We start from the raw sequence: 18,807 nt of genomic DNA, 5'->3' as shown, positions 1-18,807 counted from the left end.
TATACTTTAGAGCTATGATGTCTTCAGAACAAATGATCAGTGAAAGATAAGCCATATTTTGAAGCATATGGTATTAGGGTGGTTCTAATTATTAGGGTGATCCAAAAATTATTTTCCGTATGTGTTGTGATAGAGGACTGCATCCTTCGGCAAAATTGTAGGAAAACTTATATCAAGCAACTTTGCCGAAAACACTATTGTAGTATCTCTAACGGTTTTAGTGTTACAGCTATTTTAATAGATCAACTTGGGGTGTTCCTAAAAAAATCAGATTTTTTGCTCTAGCTTTCTTAATATTCACTTCTCGATTTTGGCGTCTTTGAATATCTTTTAGAGTTTGTTGAAACCAATTTTTTCATGACTAGCGCATTCAGGTAGCGTTTTCTGAACCGAAGTTATGAGCAAAACTAGTTCAAAAACAGATCATTTTTAAACTGCTATATCTAACATTGGAGCAAACGAAAAAAAAATCGGTTTGTTTCATTTGATAGAAAATACTTTCGAGCATGTTTATAGAAAAAATGGCGGAGGAGATATTTTTTTAAATTTTTTAAATTGTGTTCAAACATTGGGTTTTTTCATTGAAAAATGCTCTTTCATGTAAGACATTTATTAGCTATACATATTAAAATAAGGTATTGCTGTCTTCTGGCGTGTTAAAATTAAAAATATTAATTCAGCTGCATAATCGGGAAGATGGTGTACACTCACGTTGGTTGTTACTCTATTCGATAATGCTATTACAGGATCAGACGTTAAAAGAAATCGTTTGAATACATCCTCTAGATTCACTAAACGATTGAAGTTCTGCGGATGGAACTGCCTATACTTGCGAATTGATTTATTTCGACTCTCTTGCACTTCCTTACTGTACAATATTTGCTATCTGTTTGGTTCCCTTGCGATTGATTGTTGAGCAAGAAGGCTGGATAATCTGGAACAACAATTATCCTTCATCTGTTTCCCTTTGCTGCCCAGAATAATAATCTTTCAAAAGGAAAACACGGAACTAACAGGAAGTGGACAAAGTAAATGCAGAAATTGCAGAGCTTTCTCCCACAGTACTGGGGAAAGTATTTGTATCAACGAAGCTAGTGTTCTGCCTGAACGATACGAAAGTGTTAAACGACATAACAGGCATACACTCCCAAGCTTGGTACATATGCAAGCGCTCAGGAAAAGCTCTGAATTTTTGAAGAACTGAAACTAATGAGAATAATCCAAACAAATATTAATTTAGAATTTCGCTTCTGCACGCAATGATTCGATCTATGGAACTTTGGCTAAAAGTGAGTTATTGTTTGCACATTGAGAAACCGACATGGCGCGTGTCCCGACAAAATCAGCATGTCAAGGAGCAAGAGACAAACATTCTAACGGCATTAAAAGAGCGGCTAGGGTTACGTATTAGCAAAGACATCATATTAACAAGATATCCAGCTCGCACATTTCTAGAATAAATCATTGGAAACATCCTTTTTTGCGAGCATGGTGCCCTCAGGTGAGTCCGCATCGAATCTCGTACATTGAAGTAGGGAAGATAAACGTCAAAATCTTGCGCGCCAAAATAGCAGCACTGCGCACCCACACAATTGACATGATATGTTGAATGTGATGCCGTGTGATGGCGTTCCTATACTGAAGATTGATTTCGCTCCAAGCTGACAGGGTCTGGCATTGGCGAACCTTTACCTGGAGGCGGCAACTCGAATGATGGTATCTGGGCCCGTAGATTTTCCAAAGAATATAACACAGTAGCGCAAATCATCGAGTTAAATGGAAATATACTTGAACGGTTTCTTATAATCTTAACGTTGATAAACAGCAAAGTGAAGATTTCGGTACCTGCTTTCCAGGAGAATTCGTTTTGTGGAGCTGTATGGATGGTATGCTCTGTCGCCAACCGTGCATAAACTTCTGGTGCATGGGACTGCAATTATAAAACATGCTTTGCTTCCTATTGGTATGTACAGTAAGGAAGTGCAAGAGACTCGAAATAAATCAATTCGCAAGTATAGGCAGTTCCATCCGCAGTACTTCAATCGTTTAGTGAATCTAGAGGATGTATTCAAACGATTTCTTTTAACGTCTGATCCTGTAATAGCATTATCGAATAGAGTAACAACCAACGTGAGTGTACACCATCTTCCCGATTATGCAGCTGAATTAATATTTTTAATTTTAACACGCTAGAAGACAGCAATACCTTATTTTAATATGTATAGCTAATAAATGTCTTACATGAAAGAGCATTTTTCAATGAAACAACCCAATGTTTGAACACAATTTAAAAAATTTAAAAAAATATCTCCTCCGCCATTTTTTCTATAAACATGCTCGAAAGTATTTTCTATCAAATGAAACAAACCGATTTTTTTTTCGTTTGCTCCAATGTTAGATATAGCAGTTTAAAAATGATCTGTTTTTGAACTAGTTTTGCTCATAACTTCGGTTCAGAAAACGCTACCTGAATGCGCTAGTCATGAAAGAATTGGTTTCAACAAACTCTAAAAGATATTCAAAGACACCAAAATCGAGAAGTGAATATTAAGAACGCTAGAGCAAAAAATCTGATTTTTTTTAGGAACACCCTAAGTTGATCTATTAAAATAGCTGTAACACTAAAACCGTTAGAGATACTACAATAGTGTTTTCGGTAAAGTTGCTTGATATAGGTTTTCCTACAATTTTGCCGAAGGATGCAGTCCTCTATCACAACACATACGGAAAATAATTTTTGGATCACCCTAATAATTAGAACCACCCTAATACCATATGCTTCAAATTATGGCTTATCTTTCACTGATCATTTGTTCTGAAGACATCATAGCTCTAAAGTATAAGGCTAAGCCACAAATGTTTTTGTCCCCCTAAATTGTGGATCCGGACCACTGTGCAATGATCCGACCGGAAACAATTGCTACATAAGCGCTTTATGTTGACCATTTTCAACCTCTCCTCAACGGACATTTGATGAAAGGTCGGACAGCGGACCAATAAGTGTGTTTCTCCACAACAGTGGCACTTTGTTGCACTCTGTTCGGTTGCGGAATGCGATGCAGTTCTATGCGCTGTTGCTCTTTTATCCGCTGTGACTGAAGCAGGTGATTGCCTCATGTCAACTAGGATGGCTTCTAGCACTCGAACTCGTCGTTGTAAGAAATCAATAAGTTGACCGTAACTGAGGTTGTGAAATTCAACTGCGAAATCTTCCCAAGCCTTGAGCGAAGCATCATCAAGTTTAGAGCAAAGCACATGGACTAGGAGTGCTCCCCAACGATCAGTCTCCTCTCCCAATTGCTGTAGAATTTTTGTTCGTTGTTCAAATTCATCTACAATACTCAAGATGGCTGTTGATGAATCTTTTTTTATTTTAGGAAAGTCCAACAGATCCTGCATATGCCTGTTTTTTAATAAATAATCATTGGAGTAGCGTTTCCTCACTGTTTCCCAAGCAATTTCATAACTGTTCGCCGTCAACGTTATAGTCTCAATCAATTTAAGTGCTTCTCCTTTAATAGCTGATCGCAAATAATGAAATTTTTGAATTGCAGTCAATCCTTCCGCCTCGTGAATCAGTGCAACGAAGGTGTCTCTAAATGTTAACCAATCATTATAATCGCCACTGAACTCCGGAAGAACAATTTGTGGAAGTCTAATTCCAGCATTTAGCCCAAACGTTGCTTTCGTTATCAACGTGTCGGTTTCACTCGTGGATGAGGAAGCCGCTTCTAAAAGTCCTTGTAGCCCAGCACTTGTTTCGAAGAACAATTTTTCGAACGCTATCCTAGCACTGTCATTTTCATCCTCCTTTTCAGACGTCTCATCCAGAGACTCTATGGTATCCTGTAGCTCCTCATATTCCTCCCATTTTTTGTTGAGCTTGTTCAATCTAAGCTTGACCTCAGTTAACGAACCATCTTTGTACTCCGATAAATACTTAGCGTGACGGGTAACGGATGCAAACAACTGATCTCGTTTGCGCAACTTTTCCTTCAATTTTTTCTCCGCCATTTTGATGAGAAATTTCCACAGATAATAAAATGGATTCTGGAATTAAAATACAAGCGAAGCACCCACGAGACAACTGAATTTTACTGGACAGGTACTCACCTGGTACCTGTCACAGACAGGCCTTGTAGCAATTTATTACAAGAATGAATTCTCGCACCTCCACAATCGCTCTGAATATCCGCGGCTGTAGTCGTCTAGCTTCATCCAGTAGGCAGTTTTAACAGAATCCAGTGAAATCCAAATATTGTAGTAGATTCTTAGAGAGATAAAAGACCCAGGAGCACCTCACTACAGCTGTATTGCTTAATGGACAAGTACTCACCCGAGTTCCTGCTTGAACAGTCCTTGAAACTAGTAGCAAATATGCGATGGCGTACCCACGCCAGTTGAAGAATGAATCCTTCGAACCTCAACTTTCGCGCAAGGCTCTGCAAGTCCTTAAATATAACTCCAAGCATAAACATAAGCACCAGCAAGCCAATTGTTCATCGATCCCTCATCTTGCACTTTCCTGATTCCGAAATCCTGGTTACGGCACCGCTGGAAAAATATGACTGGGCAGACATTCTGGTGACCGACTGCCTCACCGCTGCCAGATATAAAACTCAAACGATACTACCGTACCCACCAGGATTTTTCCACATTATTATTATTGGTAAAAAATTTACTCGTTGAATTATCTAATTAATGGGGCAATGGATTACGGAGATCTAAAGAACTATCTTTTAACATCATTTTATTAGTGAAAACAGATAGAACAGATATAGACTTTCTATGCAAAGTAATACATATTTTCTATGAAAATATCTGGCATCTCTGTGCACAGCCGATGAAACACACACACACACACACTTCACAGCGTTATGTTGGCGTTAGTTTTTGAAGTTTTTAATCGTTAACTAAACAAATGGCAAGTGAACATAACTAATTATGAAGTCATCCAGAATTCAATGGTAGTGTGATTGTGCGAAATAGTGATCATGTTTTGAGACGAATCGATTAGTAGATATTCAGAAACATGACGAACTGTAAATCTTGAGACGAAAATGTGTCCTAAATTTAAAATTGAGTTTATTTTATATGAAAAAAACGATCACCGAAGCATTTAAAACCATTTTTTTAATAGGAAAGTATGACAATAGCTTTTCAAATCATTTTAAAACATTTCACAGTTTGCTTCCGGTAGGTTGTAAAATATTATTCATGTTCAAAGTTATGAGGTGAAGGGATGAGATGGAAATAGGAGCTCAGATGAAATAGGGAGCCGTTGCCCTACGTTTATTTCTTAAGGCAGTTTACATAAGTTTTTCTTCGCCGTAGCATCACTTTTACATAAAATTCTTATCCTAATTTAATTCTAACATAGTCACAACGATTTGAATTTATTAAAACATATTCCTCTTATTACTTAAATATTATCTTAGGTAACTCGTCATTAATTATGAAATCTACTCGGAAATATTATTTGAACCAAACGATTAACTTCTATAAATTATAAAATAAGCTGTTATTTTCAGACATTTTGTTGATAATTTCATAAACTGTTTCGAGTTTGTTTGTATCATTACATAATTTTTATTCTAATTTAGCTATTGGTTGAACTCATGGACGCAGCTGTAATCAGAACTAAGTCTTAAAAGGGGCCTTTATTAAATTGAAATTCCAATTTTCTTTATGAAATGATAAATAAGTTTCATGTATGAAAGGTCACGACAAGCAAGAATGTCTCGAACTGGGACATTGGATAGTCTACCTTGGGTACGCAAAGAATTTATTAGTTGAGATCTGACATCACGATACTCCACGCATGTCCAAACGACATGATCAATATCCCGATAACCTTCTCCGCAAGCACAATGATTAGTCTCGGAGAGCCCAATTCGAAGGAGATGTGCATCTAACGTGTAGTGATTGGACATGAGTCTGGACATCACACGAATGAAATCCCTACTCACATCCAGTCCCCTGAACCATGCCTTTGTCGATATTTTCGGAATAATTGAGTGCATCCACCGACCCAGATCATCTGTATCCCAAGAAGCTTTCCAGCTGGCAAGTGTTTTTTGGCGAGACGAGCTATAGAATTCGTTGAAAGCAATCGGTCTCTCATAAATTTCACCCTCAATAGCACCACGTTCGGCTAAAATATCGGCTCTTTCATTGCCAGGTATGGAGCAATGAGCCGGGACCCAGACAATAGTGATTAGATAATTATTGTTCAATATGTCGTTCAGACACTGTTTTATTTTGCCCAGGAAAAACGGTTCAGTCTTGCCAGTCATGTTTGAGCGAATGGCTTCAATTGCACTCAGACTATCTGTGAAGAGGAAATAATGGTTTGGAGATAATGTGACGATTACACTCAAACTATAATGAACTGCTGCTAGCTCTGCTATAAAAATAGATGCAGGTTCTTGAAGTCTAAATTAGGCCGAAACATTATTGTTGAACATACCAAACCCTGTCGCTTCTTCAATTCGGGATCCGTCCGTGTAAAACATTTTCTCAGAGTCAATATGCCTGAACTTACTTGAAAATATTTTTGGGATTTCCGTCGAGCGTAGATGATCCGGGATTCCACGCACTTCGCGCTGCATGGATGTATCGAAAATAAAGTTGAGTCAGGGGCACTCAGGATACTGACACGGATAGGAATATATCTTGATGGGTTGATTTCCTGTGACATATGGTTAAAATATACTGTCATGAAATTTGTTTGAGATCGAAGCTCGACTAGTCGTTCGAAATTATTAATTACCATGGGATTCAGCACCTCACATCTTATTAGCAGGCGTGATGAAAGCTCCCAAAATCGATCTTTTGATGGAAGAACTCCCGCCAGAACTTCAAGACTCATTGTATGTGTCGAATGCATGCAGCCTAAGGCAATTCGCAAACAACGGTACTGAATTCGCTCAAGTTTAATAATATGAGAGTTTGCAGCGGAACGAAAACAAACGCATCCATATTCCATCACTGAAAGTATCGTAGTCTGATACAATTTTATTAGATCTTGCGGATGAGCATCCCACCAAGATCCTATTATTGTTCGGAGAAAATTTACTCTTTGTTGGCATTTCGTTATCATATACCTAATGTGTCCTCCCCTCGTGCATTTGGAATCGAACCACACCCCGAGGTATTTAAAAGTTAAAACCTGTTGGATCATTCTTCCCATCATATGGAGCTGAAGCTGCGCGGGATCATGCTTTCTTGAAAAGACGACTAACTCTGTTTTCTTCGCAGAGAATTCGATACCAAGATGAACAGCCCAAACGGACAAGTTATCTAAGGTATCTTGCAATGGTTTATGCAGATCAATAGCTTTGGGTCCAGTAACTGAAACCACGCCATCATATGCCAATTGTCTTAGTGTACATGGGGTTACAAGACAGCTGTCAATGTCATTCACGTAAAATTTTTAGAGGAGCGGACTGAGGCATGAGCATTGCGGGAGACCCATGTAACTAATTCTGAATGTTTCCATATCGCCATGTGAAAAATGTTTCTCTGACAAAAGGTTGTGCAAATAATTATTTATAACCGCTGGAAGTCCATGTTGGTGGAGCTTGTCTGAAAGAACATCAATGGAAACTGAATCAAATGCTCCTTTAATGTCTAAAAATACAGAAGTCATTTGTTGCTTTTGAGCGAAGGCAATTTGGATGTCAGACGAAAGTAATGCAAGGCAATCATTCGTCCCTTTATTTCTACGGAAGCCAAACTGAGTATCTGACAACGAACCGTTCGTCTCGACCCAAGTGTCGAGACGTCGTAGAATAATTTATTCGAACAATTTTCTGATGCAGGACAACATCGCAATGGGTCTATATGAGTTGTGATTGGAAGCTGGTTTCCCCGGCTTTTGAATGGCGATAACTTTCACTTGTCTCCAGTCAGGTGGAACAATATTTTGCTCAAGAGACTTGTTGAACAATTCCAACAAACGTCTTTTTGCGAGGTCGGGCAGATTCTTCACCAAGTTGAATTTAATTCTGTCCAACCCAGGAGCGTTATTGTTACAAGACAAGAGTGCTATAGAAAATTCCATCATTGAAAATGGGTTATTAATAAAACCATTATTTGGAGGAGATTCCCGTATAATGCTCTGCGTAGGAACAGAATCTGGGCAACCTTTCCTAGCAAAGTCAAATATCCATCGGTTCGAGTATTCATCACTCTCATTGCCCACGTTACGATTCCTCATTCGTCTGGCCGTGTTCCAAAGAGTGCTCATTGAGGTTTCTCTTGACAAACCTTCGACGAAATGTCTCCAATAGCTACATTTTTGTCGTGAATACGACTTACTTTACTGTGGGGTGCCTTTTCAAAATTTACCCTCTGAGAGAGTGATAAGTTTTTGATCGTCAATATCTCTTGTTGTATCTAACGAATCAACATAATTTTTGCTACACGCCATCGGAAATATGATCACAATTTTATGATAAAATTATCAGTTGTGTGACATAATCTCAAATAATTCAAAATTAAACTTTTCTGAAATGTTTTGTATAAACGAGTATCAAAGGGGATAATCCATAAGGCGCGTTTGCCTTTCTCGTATTTTTAAAGCTCATAGCTCAGTGATCTGTGAAAGGATTTATATAATCTAACTACCAATAGAATCGAAATTTCTCAACTTAAACGTGTATAGCAAAAGCATTGAAGTATTTCAATAGTACACTTTTGAAAAACCTGTCTGAATTGACCCATGTCAACACCAGCCAATCAGAACGCGTTCTGAGGAAGAGAACAAAATATCTGCTGCTGTACAACAAATCGTTCGAGAGAAATGTTCCGAAATGTGTTGAATATCGTAGTGAGTTACACAATTTGGTCCTTCTGAAAGGCAGGAATGTCCTGTACAGTATCCTGATAGTTTCTTTCAATGAAATGCAAATCCGAAATGAAATAATCGACATTAAAATTCTGTATGCGGCTATTTTTATAGCCGTTAGGACCGCCCATTAGTGAAAAAGCTACAGCTCCTGACAAAAATTGGATCAGTTTGGATTCTATCGCCAATGTGAGCAGATGTATTTTGTGCTGTTCGCAAAGCTAGTTTCGCTTCCGACAAGAGCGATTACGTCACAGCTGCCAGTCATTTTCAATTTCCTTGTTGCAATCATTATGTTTATTAGACCCTTCACACTTAATACATTTTGGTTTATTACTACAGTAAGTAGTTGGGTAGCCGAATTTTTTGCAGTTCGTACAATTCATTACATTTGGAACAAAAAGCCGAACAGGGAGGCGAATTTTATCGACATAGACATGGGACGGCAACACAGACCCGGCAAATGTCACTCGAAACGAGTCTGATGGGCGATAAACTTTTTTTCCCTTTTCATGAACTACTGAGTACAGTTGTTTGCACTCCAGTATTTTCACACCCTCAAGCATAGAGTTCTTAAAACGACCAACACCATGCTTGAGTAAATCATCTACCGAAAGACTCGCTTCGGTAACAACACCGTCAATTTCGACATCTTTGGGGGGTATGTAAACTTTATACTCTCTAGTGAAATGTTCCGAAGAGACAATATCATTCGCTTGTTTCAAATTATTTACTACAACACGAATTTTATCATTATTTACTTTTATGATCTCTTTGATTGAGGAGAATCGTGATGTCAAACCTATAGAAATTTGTAAAATGTTTAAAGGCTTTGATTCACGTCTAAAAAAGACTATCCAAGGCCCAGAAGAGCTCTCCTGATATTTTTTCGTTCGTGGGGGTATAGGATTCATGCTAGGATTTACGTCCATGGATTCATCCATCACATTAAAATTTTTAATCAAACTTTAAAATAAAAAATGAAACCAACACTACACAGTACTCAATCAAAAAGAAATAAAAAACTTCTACCTTGAAATTGTTGTCTATTTCTGTTGCACTGCCGTGTTGATCCTCGTTGCTCTAGATGTTCTAGTTGGATTATCTGGACGTTGATACAACGCTGAAGCTCACTGTAGTGATAGAATACGATGTGATGCTGTAACCAGCGCAGGTCACCGGTGTATACCTGCGTGTTGTATGGCAGTGAAAAGATCGAGTTGTCTTGTCTCCTTCTTCCTTGTGCTCCGCACCGATATGCTTCTGCACCGAAGTTCCTTTGCACTCTCCTGCTTCTATGTGCCTTTGCACTCTCCTTCTTCGATGTGCCTTTGCACTCTCCTGCTCAGCACTTGTGGCTGTATATTGTGGCCTGGGTAGAGCTTGGGAAACGCCCTTTGTTATCTCCTTCACCAGCTTGGCTCAGCACTAGGGCTCTCTTATGCAGCACGACTATACGTTTTAACGGCTGCTGCCAACAGGTCTCTACCTGTAGTTCAACCGTTGTCGTATTTAACGCGTGTAAACCAACCAGCGTTGTTAAACTGTACGCTTCTATACACAACCTTCTCGGTTGAACGGCTATTACTGAATGATGAAACCAAATATTTATTGTAGACGACATTAAGTTAAGGATTTTTCCCATAACAGTACAACTTTCTAGTTCTTTGCAAAAACAGGAAGAAAATGATTCCCAGATTATCAGCTCAGATTATGTCGACAAAATAACTATAAATACAAGAACAATATAAAATCACTTATTTTGGCTGACTGAGTTTTCATTCGGTTTTTGCAGAAAACATTTTTTGCATTGCGAAACTCGTGTCCGGCTTTTGCACTAGATATTTTTATTCGATTTGCGGTTTAGAGTATAAGACGCCGGTCTAACAAGGCAGGCATAATATGTTTGAGTCCTGACATGGAAAGATTATTTGTTTCAAGAATACTTAATCGGGTTTTTCAAACTAAGTGAATACATAGATATACTGAAATTTGTAATCATCTAATGTTCATAATTTACTATACAGTCGCATAAAAAGTACGACGTGTGGCTCTTCTCATTGGAAAATTGGTTGATTCATTATTTAGCATTTCAGAATCACACTAATGAATACCGAATACTTTATCTTCGATTTGAATATATATCTCGCTACGAACTGCGCCAAATGTGCACGGCTTTCTTCGCTAGCATTTATTTATTTGCAACTAAGTCTAAGGAAGAAAGCAACATGATGAAAATGACGCACAAACCGCTCGTAGATCGCATGAAACGAGCGCGCCGCGCTATCTCATGCGACAAGAGCGCTTGAGTCTCGTTCTTGGCAGAATGCGATGAGATTTTACAACGAAGCGTGCATCAGTTTCTGATGCGGTACGTAAATGTGCCAAAGAGTTCTCTTGAGAGCGGCATAAGCACGTCGCATGCGCGTGGTTGTCTTATGAGAATGAGAATAAATTTGTCTCAGCGCAAAATAAAGAGCGCGCGTGCATAAGGCCTGATTGAGAGACACGATTTCTTGTAGCATCTTCTACCGGATTAAAAATGTTGTATACAATTTAGATAGCAATATAGCTGCTTCTGTGAAATTTTTTGTACAATTTCAGCTGATCCCGAACAGTAACGTAGTAGTAACCAGGAATAATTATTCAAAATCTTGATGGACAATTACTTGCTTGTTCGTTTTCTGGACATATGTTAATCGTCTGTCACTTATATATTTGTAAATACATCAGAACTGGAGAAGCCATCAAATATTTTACGAAATACGCATTTATCCTGAATAGGAAATTTAAATAATAACGTTTCAAGAAAAACTTACTTGCTAGTTTCCGGATAACCAACGGTAAGTTCCAAAAATACACTGAGATATTCTTTGCGCACGGCACCGTTTCCTCCTGGATAAACCTTCAATCTCCAGCACAGACCATTTACATACAGCGGACTAGAGTAAACTGGGTCGGCTTTCTTTTGTAGTTTGGAGAAGTTTTGCATAACAAAAATCCCTGTATCATACATCGGTACAATTTCGCTACAAATACATTTACTATTATAGTATTGCTATATTAATTAACAGTTTCTGCAATACCTCGAAAAATCGGCAGGTACAGGTGCAGTTATATAACTAGCCATAGGTTTCGTTCGCACTTGATTGATCATCTTGAGTAAATCGGCAGATTTCATGATTAAACGTGATCTGTATAGCATGCAACATTATTATTAACTTGTTATGTATGTTACGATAAGATTTACTTTGAGCACGTATTCAATTGGTGTTCGATTTCCTGTAATAGGTGTTCTAGCTGTTCAGTCTCTTGAGTTAAAGAATTTTTTTGTCGCATGAGTGTAAGTAATTTTCCTTTCAGTTGAGAGTCCAACCTTCCGACCATTAGATTAACGGTGGTTCTAATTTCGCTAACTCGTTCGTCTTTAGCATTGCGAACTGTTTCCACATTTTGTTCAACATCTTGCACTAAACTAATTAGTTCCAGAAGTCGGCTTTTCAGCTGTTGTTGTTCCTCCTTTACCTGAGCCAAATGAGTTTCATATACCAGCTCTAAAATATTGATAACAAAAGAAATGTGTTCACTATTCAAATGTCATTTGAATGTTCACGTTATACCTAATTGTTTGAAGGTGTGTCCCGAATGTGTTCCTCCCCAAAGTGCACATTGATGACAAATGCATTTCATGCAGGTCCAACAGAACACACTTAGCTTTTCTTTGTGAGTTAGGCATTGATCTTGATCGTGGTGGTTTATATTTGAGGATTTTATGTTCTGACATATCTGAAAGCAACGAAATTATTTCCTGAAATGTACACTTATTGAACAACTACTTACTTGTTGCAGATTTTCTATATGAATTGCAACTTCTTCAAACCAACGACAATTAACCAATTCTGAAACATGCAAAGTAGCACGACAATGGGGACATTGGCGACGTTGCTCAGTTAACCAACGAGAAATACACATATAGCAACAAAGCTTAGAGCAATGGGGACACAGATGGGCATCTTGCAATTTCTCCATGCATATGAAGCACCGAAATACATCATTGATTGTCTAAAAATTATTTTAAAATAAAAATGTATTGACTAAGAGAAAATAGTTACCTCTGGAAGTTGCTCATTGTTGCCTGACGAATTCACTACATTCACGGGAACTGGAATAAAGCGCTTTGCCATGGAATTGCAGGTGATGCAAAAAACGGTATAATTACACAGTATCGACTACTAAGACGTTTCACTATTGCTGCAAATCTGTCATTTTGAATGTCTTCAAAGAACAACGATCATTATTCTAAAAAACATTTCAAAATATAAATTTTTGCAGTTTGCGAATTAGTCTTGATTGATAATTTTTTTTCTGAAGAAACCCAAATATTTGTTTGGAAAATTATCTGACATATTTTTGTCCACTTCGTTTCAGGGATGCCAGAGGACAACTTTTATAAAGTTATTCGCTACACTGATAAAAATTTGTACGATCGATTCATATGTAAATAACACATAAATTTAATATGCTTTTTCATTTCATTGGGTCTCGACACATTACAAGTGCGACGAGAATTATCACGTGCTTTGATAATAGCAGATATATTCAAAGATAGGATCGACTGTCCCGTTTTGCTCAACGAAATTAATATTATTGTGCGACCCAGAGCTCTCCGCCAGTGCTTTTCTTCGACTTCCTATATCAAGTACCAACTATGGCGCAAACGGTTCTATTATTGGTTTACAGAGATCGTTCAACCGTGTTTCATCTGGGTATGATTTTAATGTGCCACGAAGCAGAATACGTACAAATTTTCTGAATATTATTAGGATTTATCATTAGGACCAAATTGTGTCTGTTGATTGTAAATAAATAAATAAATTTCAATCTAAAACAAGACCTGACAACTAAGGGGCAGCTTTTGTTCCAATTTTATGTCAGAATCAACCGGGTGTACGTTATTTGGCATAAATTTGACTGGCATAACTTTTGATTGGCATAAATTTGTTTGGCGTAATGTCTTTTGACATAAAACAAAAAGACATACTGTTTCATTTGGCATAACTGTTGTTTGGCATAATTTTCATCTGGCATAATTTCAATTGTGCATATTTTCTTTAGATATTCTATTTATTCTGGGAGTATTTCCGATTAGTGCTCGATTCTTCAGTGAATGGCTTTGTTATGTGTCTATCAATGTGGCGCAGCCACATAAACGAAGCCAAGGAGGCTCGGTGGCACTCAGCCACCGAGGCGACGCCGGCTGAGTCGGCCGCCGAGCCGCCGTCGAAGCGGCGGTCACCGCACACAAACCTGTAATCCACTCGTTTGCCCGGTCTATTCAAAGCTAGGAGCTATCCCTTGGCCTCGCATTAAAAAAACCGCAAGGCGGCGAAGCCGCCTTTAGAATTTATTTTCTAGTTTTAGACCACAACGAGGACAAGGCAACCTCGGCGGCGCCAAGCCGCCGAGGTAACGCAGTCCGAGTCGTCCAATCACTAATCGTAAGACCTATAATCCAAGTGTTTCAGGCCGTTATGTATTACAACCTTTTTAATTACTCCCAGAATAAAACGAATCAAAAGAAAATATGCACAATTGAAATCATGCCAAATGAAAATTATGCCAAACAACAATTATGCCAAATGAAACAGAATATATTTTTTATTTTATGCCCAACGACATTATGCCAAATAGATTTATGCCAAACAAAAGTTATGCCAAACAAATTTATGCCAAACAAAGTTATGCCAAGCAAAATTCGGCCAAATAACGTACACCCGAATCAACCTATACACAACCTGACAGGAATGAGCCTGTTTCATATGTGTTCCACTGAATTCAGGACGGCGCTAGTGTACCTAAGTAATACGGGTGCAATGAATCACGAAATAAAAAGATTACAAGAGAAACCAGTACTTCATTACGTTATTTACGGTTACTTTGTATGCGTCCAGCAATATATTTAAAAGGAGCGTAATTTTCATATTGTGACTCACGTAAGAACTCCTGAATGAAATCAAAATATTGCGAATTTTTCTAATAGCGCTGCGTAGCAACCAACTTATCAATAACACACGTCATAAATATCCAAACATGCGTATTTTGTAATCTTTCTATCTTTTAATTGACTCTGCCCAACGTCTTCTCTTTGGTCTAAAAAGATAACTGTTGATAGTAATTGATAGAGTTAGAAATTAAGTGTTTTTTGAAATGTGGTGTGTGACTAAAGAGTACCTAACGTATTTAGTCGTATCAATGGAAACGCAAGGAATTAGTAGCATTTGTAGGAGTATTGGGTATCATATGATGATCTTCTAACGACTCGGATGAAGATAAGAGAACCATAGATTTAATCTTGATTTGCAAATTAGTAGTATTGTTCTTCAAGATTCAGTAGAATACCTTACTTTACGTTCATTGTTCATTGAAATATGATGAGCCACTTTAAATTTTCTATTGATGAAAAGAGAAAAATTACACTTATATTAAACCATAGTAACTAATCATCATAATTATTTTACAAATGTCAAGAAAGACTAGCAAAATTTATTTTACTTATTTAAATAAAAAAATTTAAACCGCAGATTGTCGAAAACAGATTCGTTATTTCCAAATGGTATTACACTTACGACGCCATTGTGCAACCAGAGAACCAGAACTTTTACTTATATTCTCTATGTATGGGAGCTGCCAAGTTGTCCACGGGTTGGTCAGAATGGACCGGCTTCTGATTGGGTGATTTTGATGTTGCTATCCGCACATTGTGAAAAGAAAAAACTTTTGCAGGGTACTCGAGCAATGATGCCAAATATAGAGAAAATAAAAAAAAAACAGTTTTAATGAAATGTAAAATTTTAGCTCACCATTGAAAGTGAAAATATGCAGAGAATGTTTCACCATTTGTTCAACCTCATCTGCACTGTGTAATTAAATTACACGCAGAAAAATAAGATAGTAACAGCCAGAGATGCCAGATCTGCAGATTTGTCTGTAAATTTGCAGATTTCGTGTATAGTGCTGCAGACATTTTTTGTTGTCCAGACTGTTGTAGCCTTTTGAAAATCGAGGTTTTCGAAGAGTTTCGTCCAAATTTACACATTTTGAAATTGCCGCGGCCTTTTTTTTGTTTTGTTCGCCAAGTCAGTAATTGCTGCCATACTGCAGATTTTTTTTAGATATACAGACTTTCGTAACCCTGTCTGCAAATATCTGAAATTTTCTGTATATGGCATGAATAACTACTACAATTGGAATGTTTAGCACTAAGACAAGACCTGACATCTGGGGGGGCTGCTTTTGTTCCAAAATGGACCAGTTTCTGATTGGCTGATTTTAATGTTGCCACCTGCACATTGTGAAAAGAAAAAACTTTTGCAGGGTACGCGAGCAATGATGCCAAGTATAAAGAAAATCAGAAAACAAATTTATTAAAATGTATAATTTGAGCTCACCAATGAAAATGAAAATTTTCGGAGAATGTTTCACTTTTTTTTCAATCTCATTGGTAATAAATGTTTATAGTGGCAGGACTGTGTAATTAAAATAGGCATCAAGCCGTTTTTCTTTTTAGTGAATTAAAGTGGAACCAAAAAAGATTTGTTAAATTAGTGTAAACTCGAAAGTGTGTTTAGTTTTACGAGAAGAATGAACTGTTGTTTTCCACACTGTGGTCGCATTAAGCATTTCTATCCAAACCTGACTTTTTCCGCTTTCCAAATAATCCGGTTATACGTCAACAATGGATTCGATTTTTCGTTCAACATGAGATGTTTCGTGCTCTGTCATCAAAGCTCAATTAATTGTTTTTAAGCATTAATATATAATAAAGAAATGCATTCACCAAAATATGTTTTATGTTTATTTCAAATCAAAAACCTAAAGTCTAAAAATTTAAATGTAATATTTTTTTCCTAGCATAGTTATTAAAAAAATCTGTAAATATGGCTACACTGTGGCCGATACGTTGGTATTTATTCCACAGGGCGAAAATGACGAGAAGGATGATTCGGAAGGAAGAATAAGAAGCCAGTTGTCAGGTCTTGTCTTAGGTTTAGCATAACCGTGAAAGCATCTAATTTTTACATTGTACTTATTGTTTTTACATTATCTAAAAAAATTAAAAAATGTATAGCAAGAGCCCCAAGTAACAAATTTTGTTATGCTAGCTTATTTGTGACTAGCTTGCGACCAGAAATTTGAGTTTTTGTTACTAACATCTAACCACTTGAGTGACTCAAAAAGCGCAGTTTCTACTAGTTTCTATGTCGGTTAAAAATAAGTTGTCGTTACGTTGTAATGCCATACTGAAATAACTTATTTTCATACCTTGAAAATAACTTATTTTCAAGTAAACTAGTTTAAATTTGGTGCCATTATAAACATTGAATGAATCCATAATGTTTTTCTATCAACAATAAAAAGACAGTATAGTATTTGAAATTACAAATTCGATACAAGGTACAAATTTCACAACGATTTTAAAACTGTCGAGCGGAATTAAATTTTAAATCACTGTTTTTCATGCGCCTTCAATCAACATCTGTTCATGAAGATATGAACAATAAACAACAAAAAAAACCTTATGTTCAGAATGCTCAAAACTAATCCAAGTAGAGTGATATTTCATTATTTTAAATTCATACATCATGATAATTGTAATATCACAATCGATGTTTAATCTACTTCTTGCGACTCCATAGTGTGACCGCCATATTCAAGCCAACAAAAGTTTTTTAGGTTGCATTTCCGTTATCATTACATTGGGAAAACCTACCGATAGCTATCTGAATCAATGCAGACAGGCCCGTACCCAGAATTTCATTTCGGAAGGGGCCCAAAGATTAAAAAATAATGTTACTGAAGATTGCTTATGTACCTAATTTTCGGTGTGCCTTTTACAGCTGTTTTTAACATACACTTTAAACCTTTCAACTGGAACTAATATTGTATTACATTTCATTGCGTTTACTGTCTTGTTATTTCGGTAACACATGTCTGAGACATTCCAAATAATGGATCAGGGTCATTTCGCCGGAAGCCATTTCGCCGAAAGCCGTTTCGCCGAAAGTCATTTCGCCGAAAGGGTCATTTCGCCGAATGTCATTTCGCCGAAAGGGTCACTTCGCCGATTCCTGCAATTGACTTGATATTAGAATTGGAATTGATTTAAAATAAGCACAAATGAATGATAATACATTAACGCCCGTTTTGTTAACCTACAATTGTACTTCATGAAAAAAGATTGATTCTTGTACTCTTGAAAGAAGATTAATTCATGAACCTAAAAACAGAGTTCCCAAGGAAACTTTTTGACTATTAGCCACTAATCATCAACGCAATTGCATAGGTGTACCAAGCAAATGTGGTATTTTTCCGTTTACTAAGTGAAAAAATATCTAATGCGGCTTCGCCACATCGATTTGAGTCGTGTGCTGTCCGATCTCGCAACCGCTCGTTCGGACCTAACTAAAGCAAAGAAACCTAGCTTTGAGTAGACCGGGCAAACGAGGCGGTTACAGGTTTGTATGCAAGAGGCCGCCGCTTCCGACGGCGGGTCGGCGGCCACCTTACCCGGCGTCGCCTCGGCGGCTTTATGCCGCCGAGCCATCTTGGTTTCGGTTATGTGGCTGCGCCACAGCGTAATGTATTCGAAATTACCATTTCGGTGAAATCACTCATTCGGCGAAACGACTTTCGGCGAAACGACTTTCGGCGAAATGACCTATTCGGCGAAACGACTTTCGGCGAAATGGCATTCGGCGGAACGACTTTCGGCGAAATGGCTTTCGGCGATATGACCCGCTCCCCAAATAATTATATGTTTTTGATTTCGGGAGGGGCCACAGCCCCTCCGCCCCCTCCCCCCCTCTGGCTACGTGACTGAATGCAGAAATTGTATGTTATAATCTTATAATATCAATGTTATTGCTACATCAATTCACCGTTACGATTTACATGTA

At 37.7% G+C, this 18,807-nt stretch overlaps 1 protein-coding gene across 10 annotated transcripts in view; it reads right to left on the bottom strand.

Annotated features, from left to right (window-relative positions):
* LOC131432914 (E3 ubiquitin-protein ligase TRIM37-like) overlaps nt 1-13,293 on the bottom strand; it is a 67,058-nt gene extending 53,765 nt beyond the window's left edge. For 9 of the 10 annotated variants that reach the window (XR_009229992.1, XM_058599498.1, XM_058599499.1 and 6 more), the window contains exons 1-6: nt 12,964-13,292; nt 12,692-12,913; nt 12,472-12,637; nt 12,102-12,405; nt 11,938-12,045; nt 11,671-11,880 (exon numbers count right to left, since the gene is read on the bottom strand). Coding sequence is in view for 9 of the 10 variants with exons in the window: in XM_058599498.1 (XP_058455481.1) it covers nt 11,671-11,880; nt 11,938-12,045; nt 12,102-12,405; nt 12,472-12,637; nt 12,692-12,913; nt 12,964-13,035 (1,082 nt within the window). In the remaining variant the exon portion in view is untranslated. Of the gene's footprint in view, nt 1-11,670; nt 11,881-11,937; nt 12,046-12,101; nt 12,406-12,471; nt 12,638-12,691; nt 12,914-12,963 lie in introns of all 10 variants that reach the window. The other variant, XM_058599494.1, reaches the window with a different exon arrangement.
* Between the last annotated feature and the right edge of the window lie 5,514 nt (nt 13,294-18,807).

Source organism: Malaya genurostris, chromosome 2, assembly GCF_030247185.1.
Source record: "Malaya genurostris strain Urasoe2022 chromosome 2, Malgen_1.1, whole genome shotgun sequence".
In the NCBI taxonomy this organism is placed as follows: Eukaryota; Metazoa; Arthropoda; class Insecta; order Diptera; family Culicidae; genus Malaya; species Malaya genurostris.
This window is presented reverse-complemented; position numbering and strand designations above follow the sequence as displayed.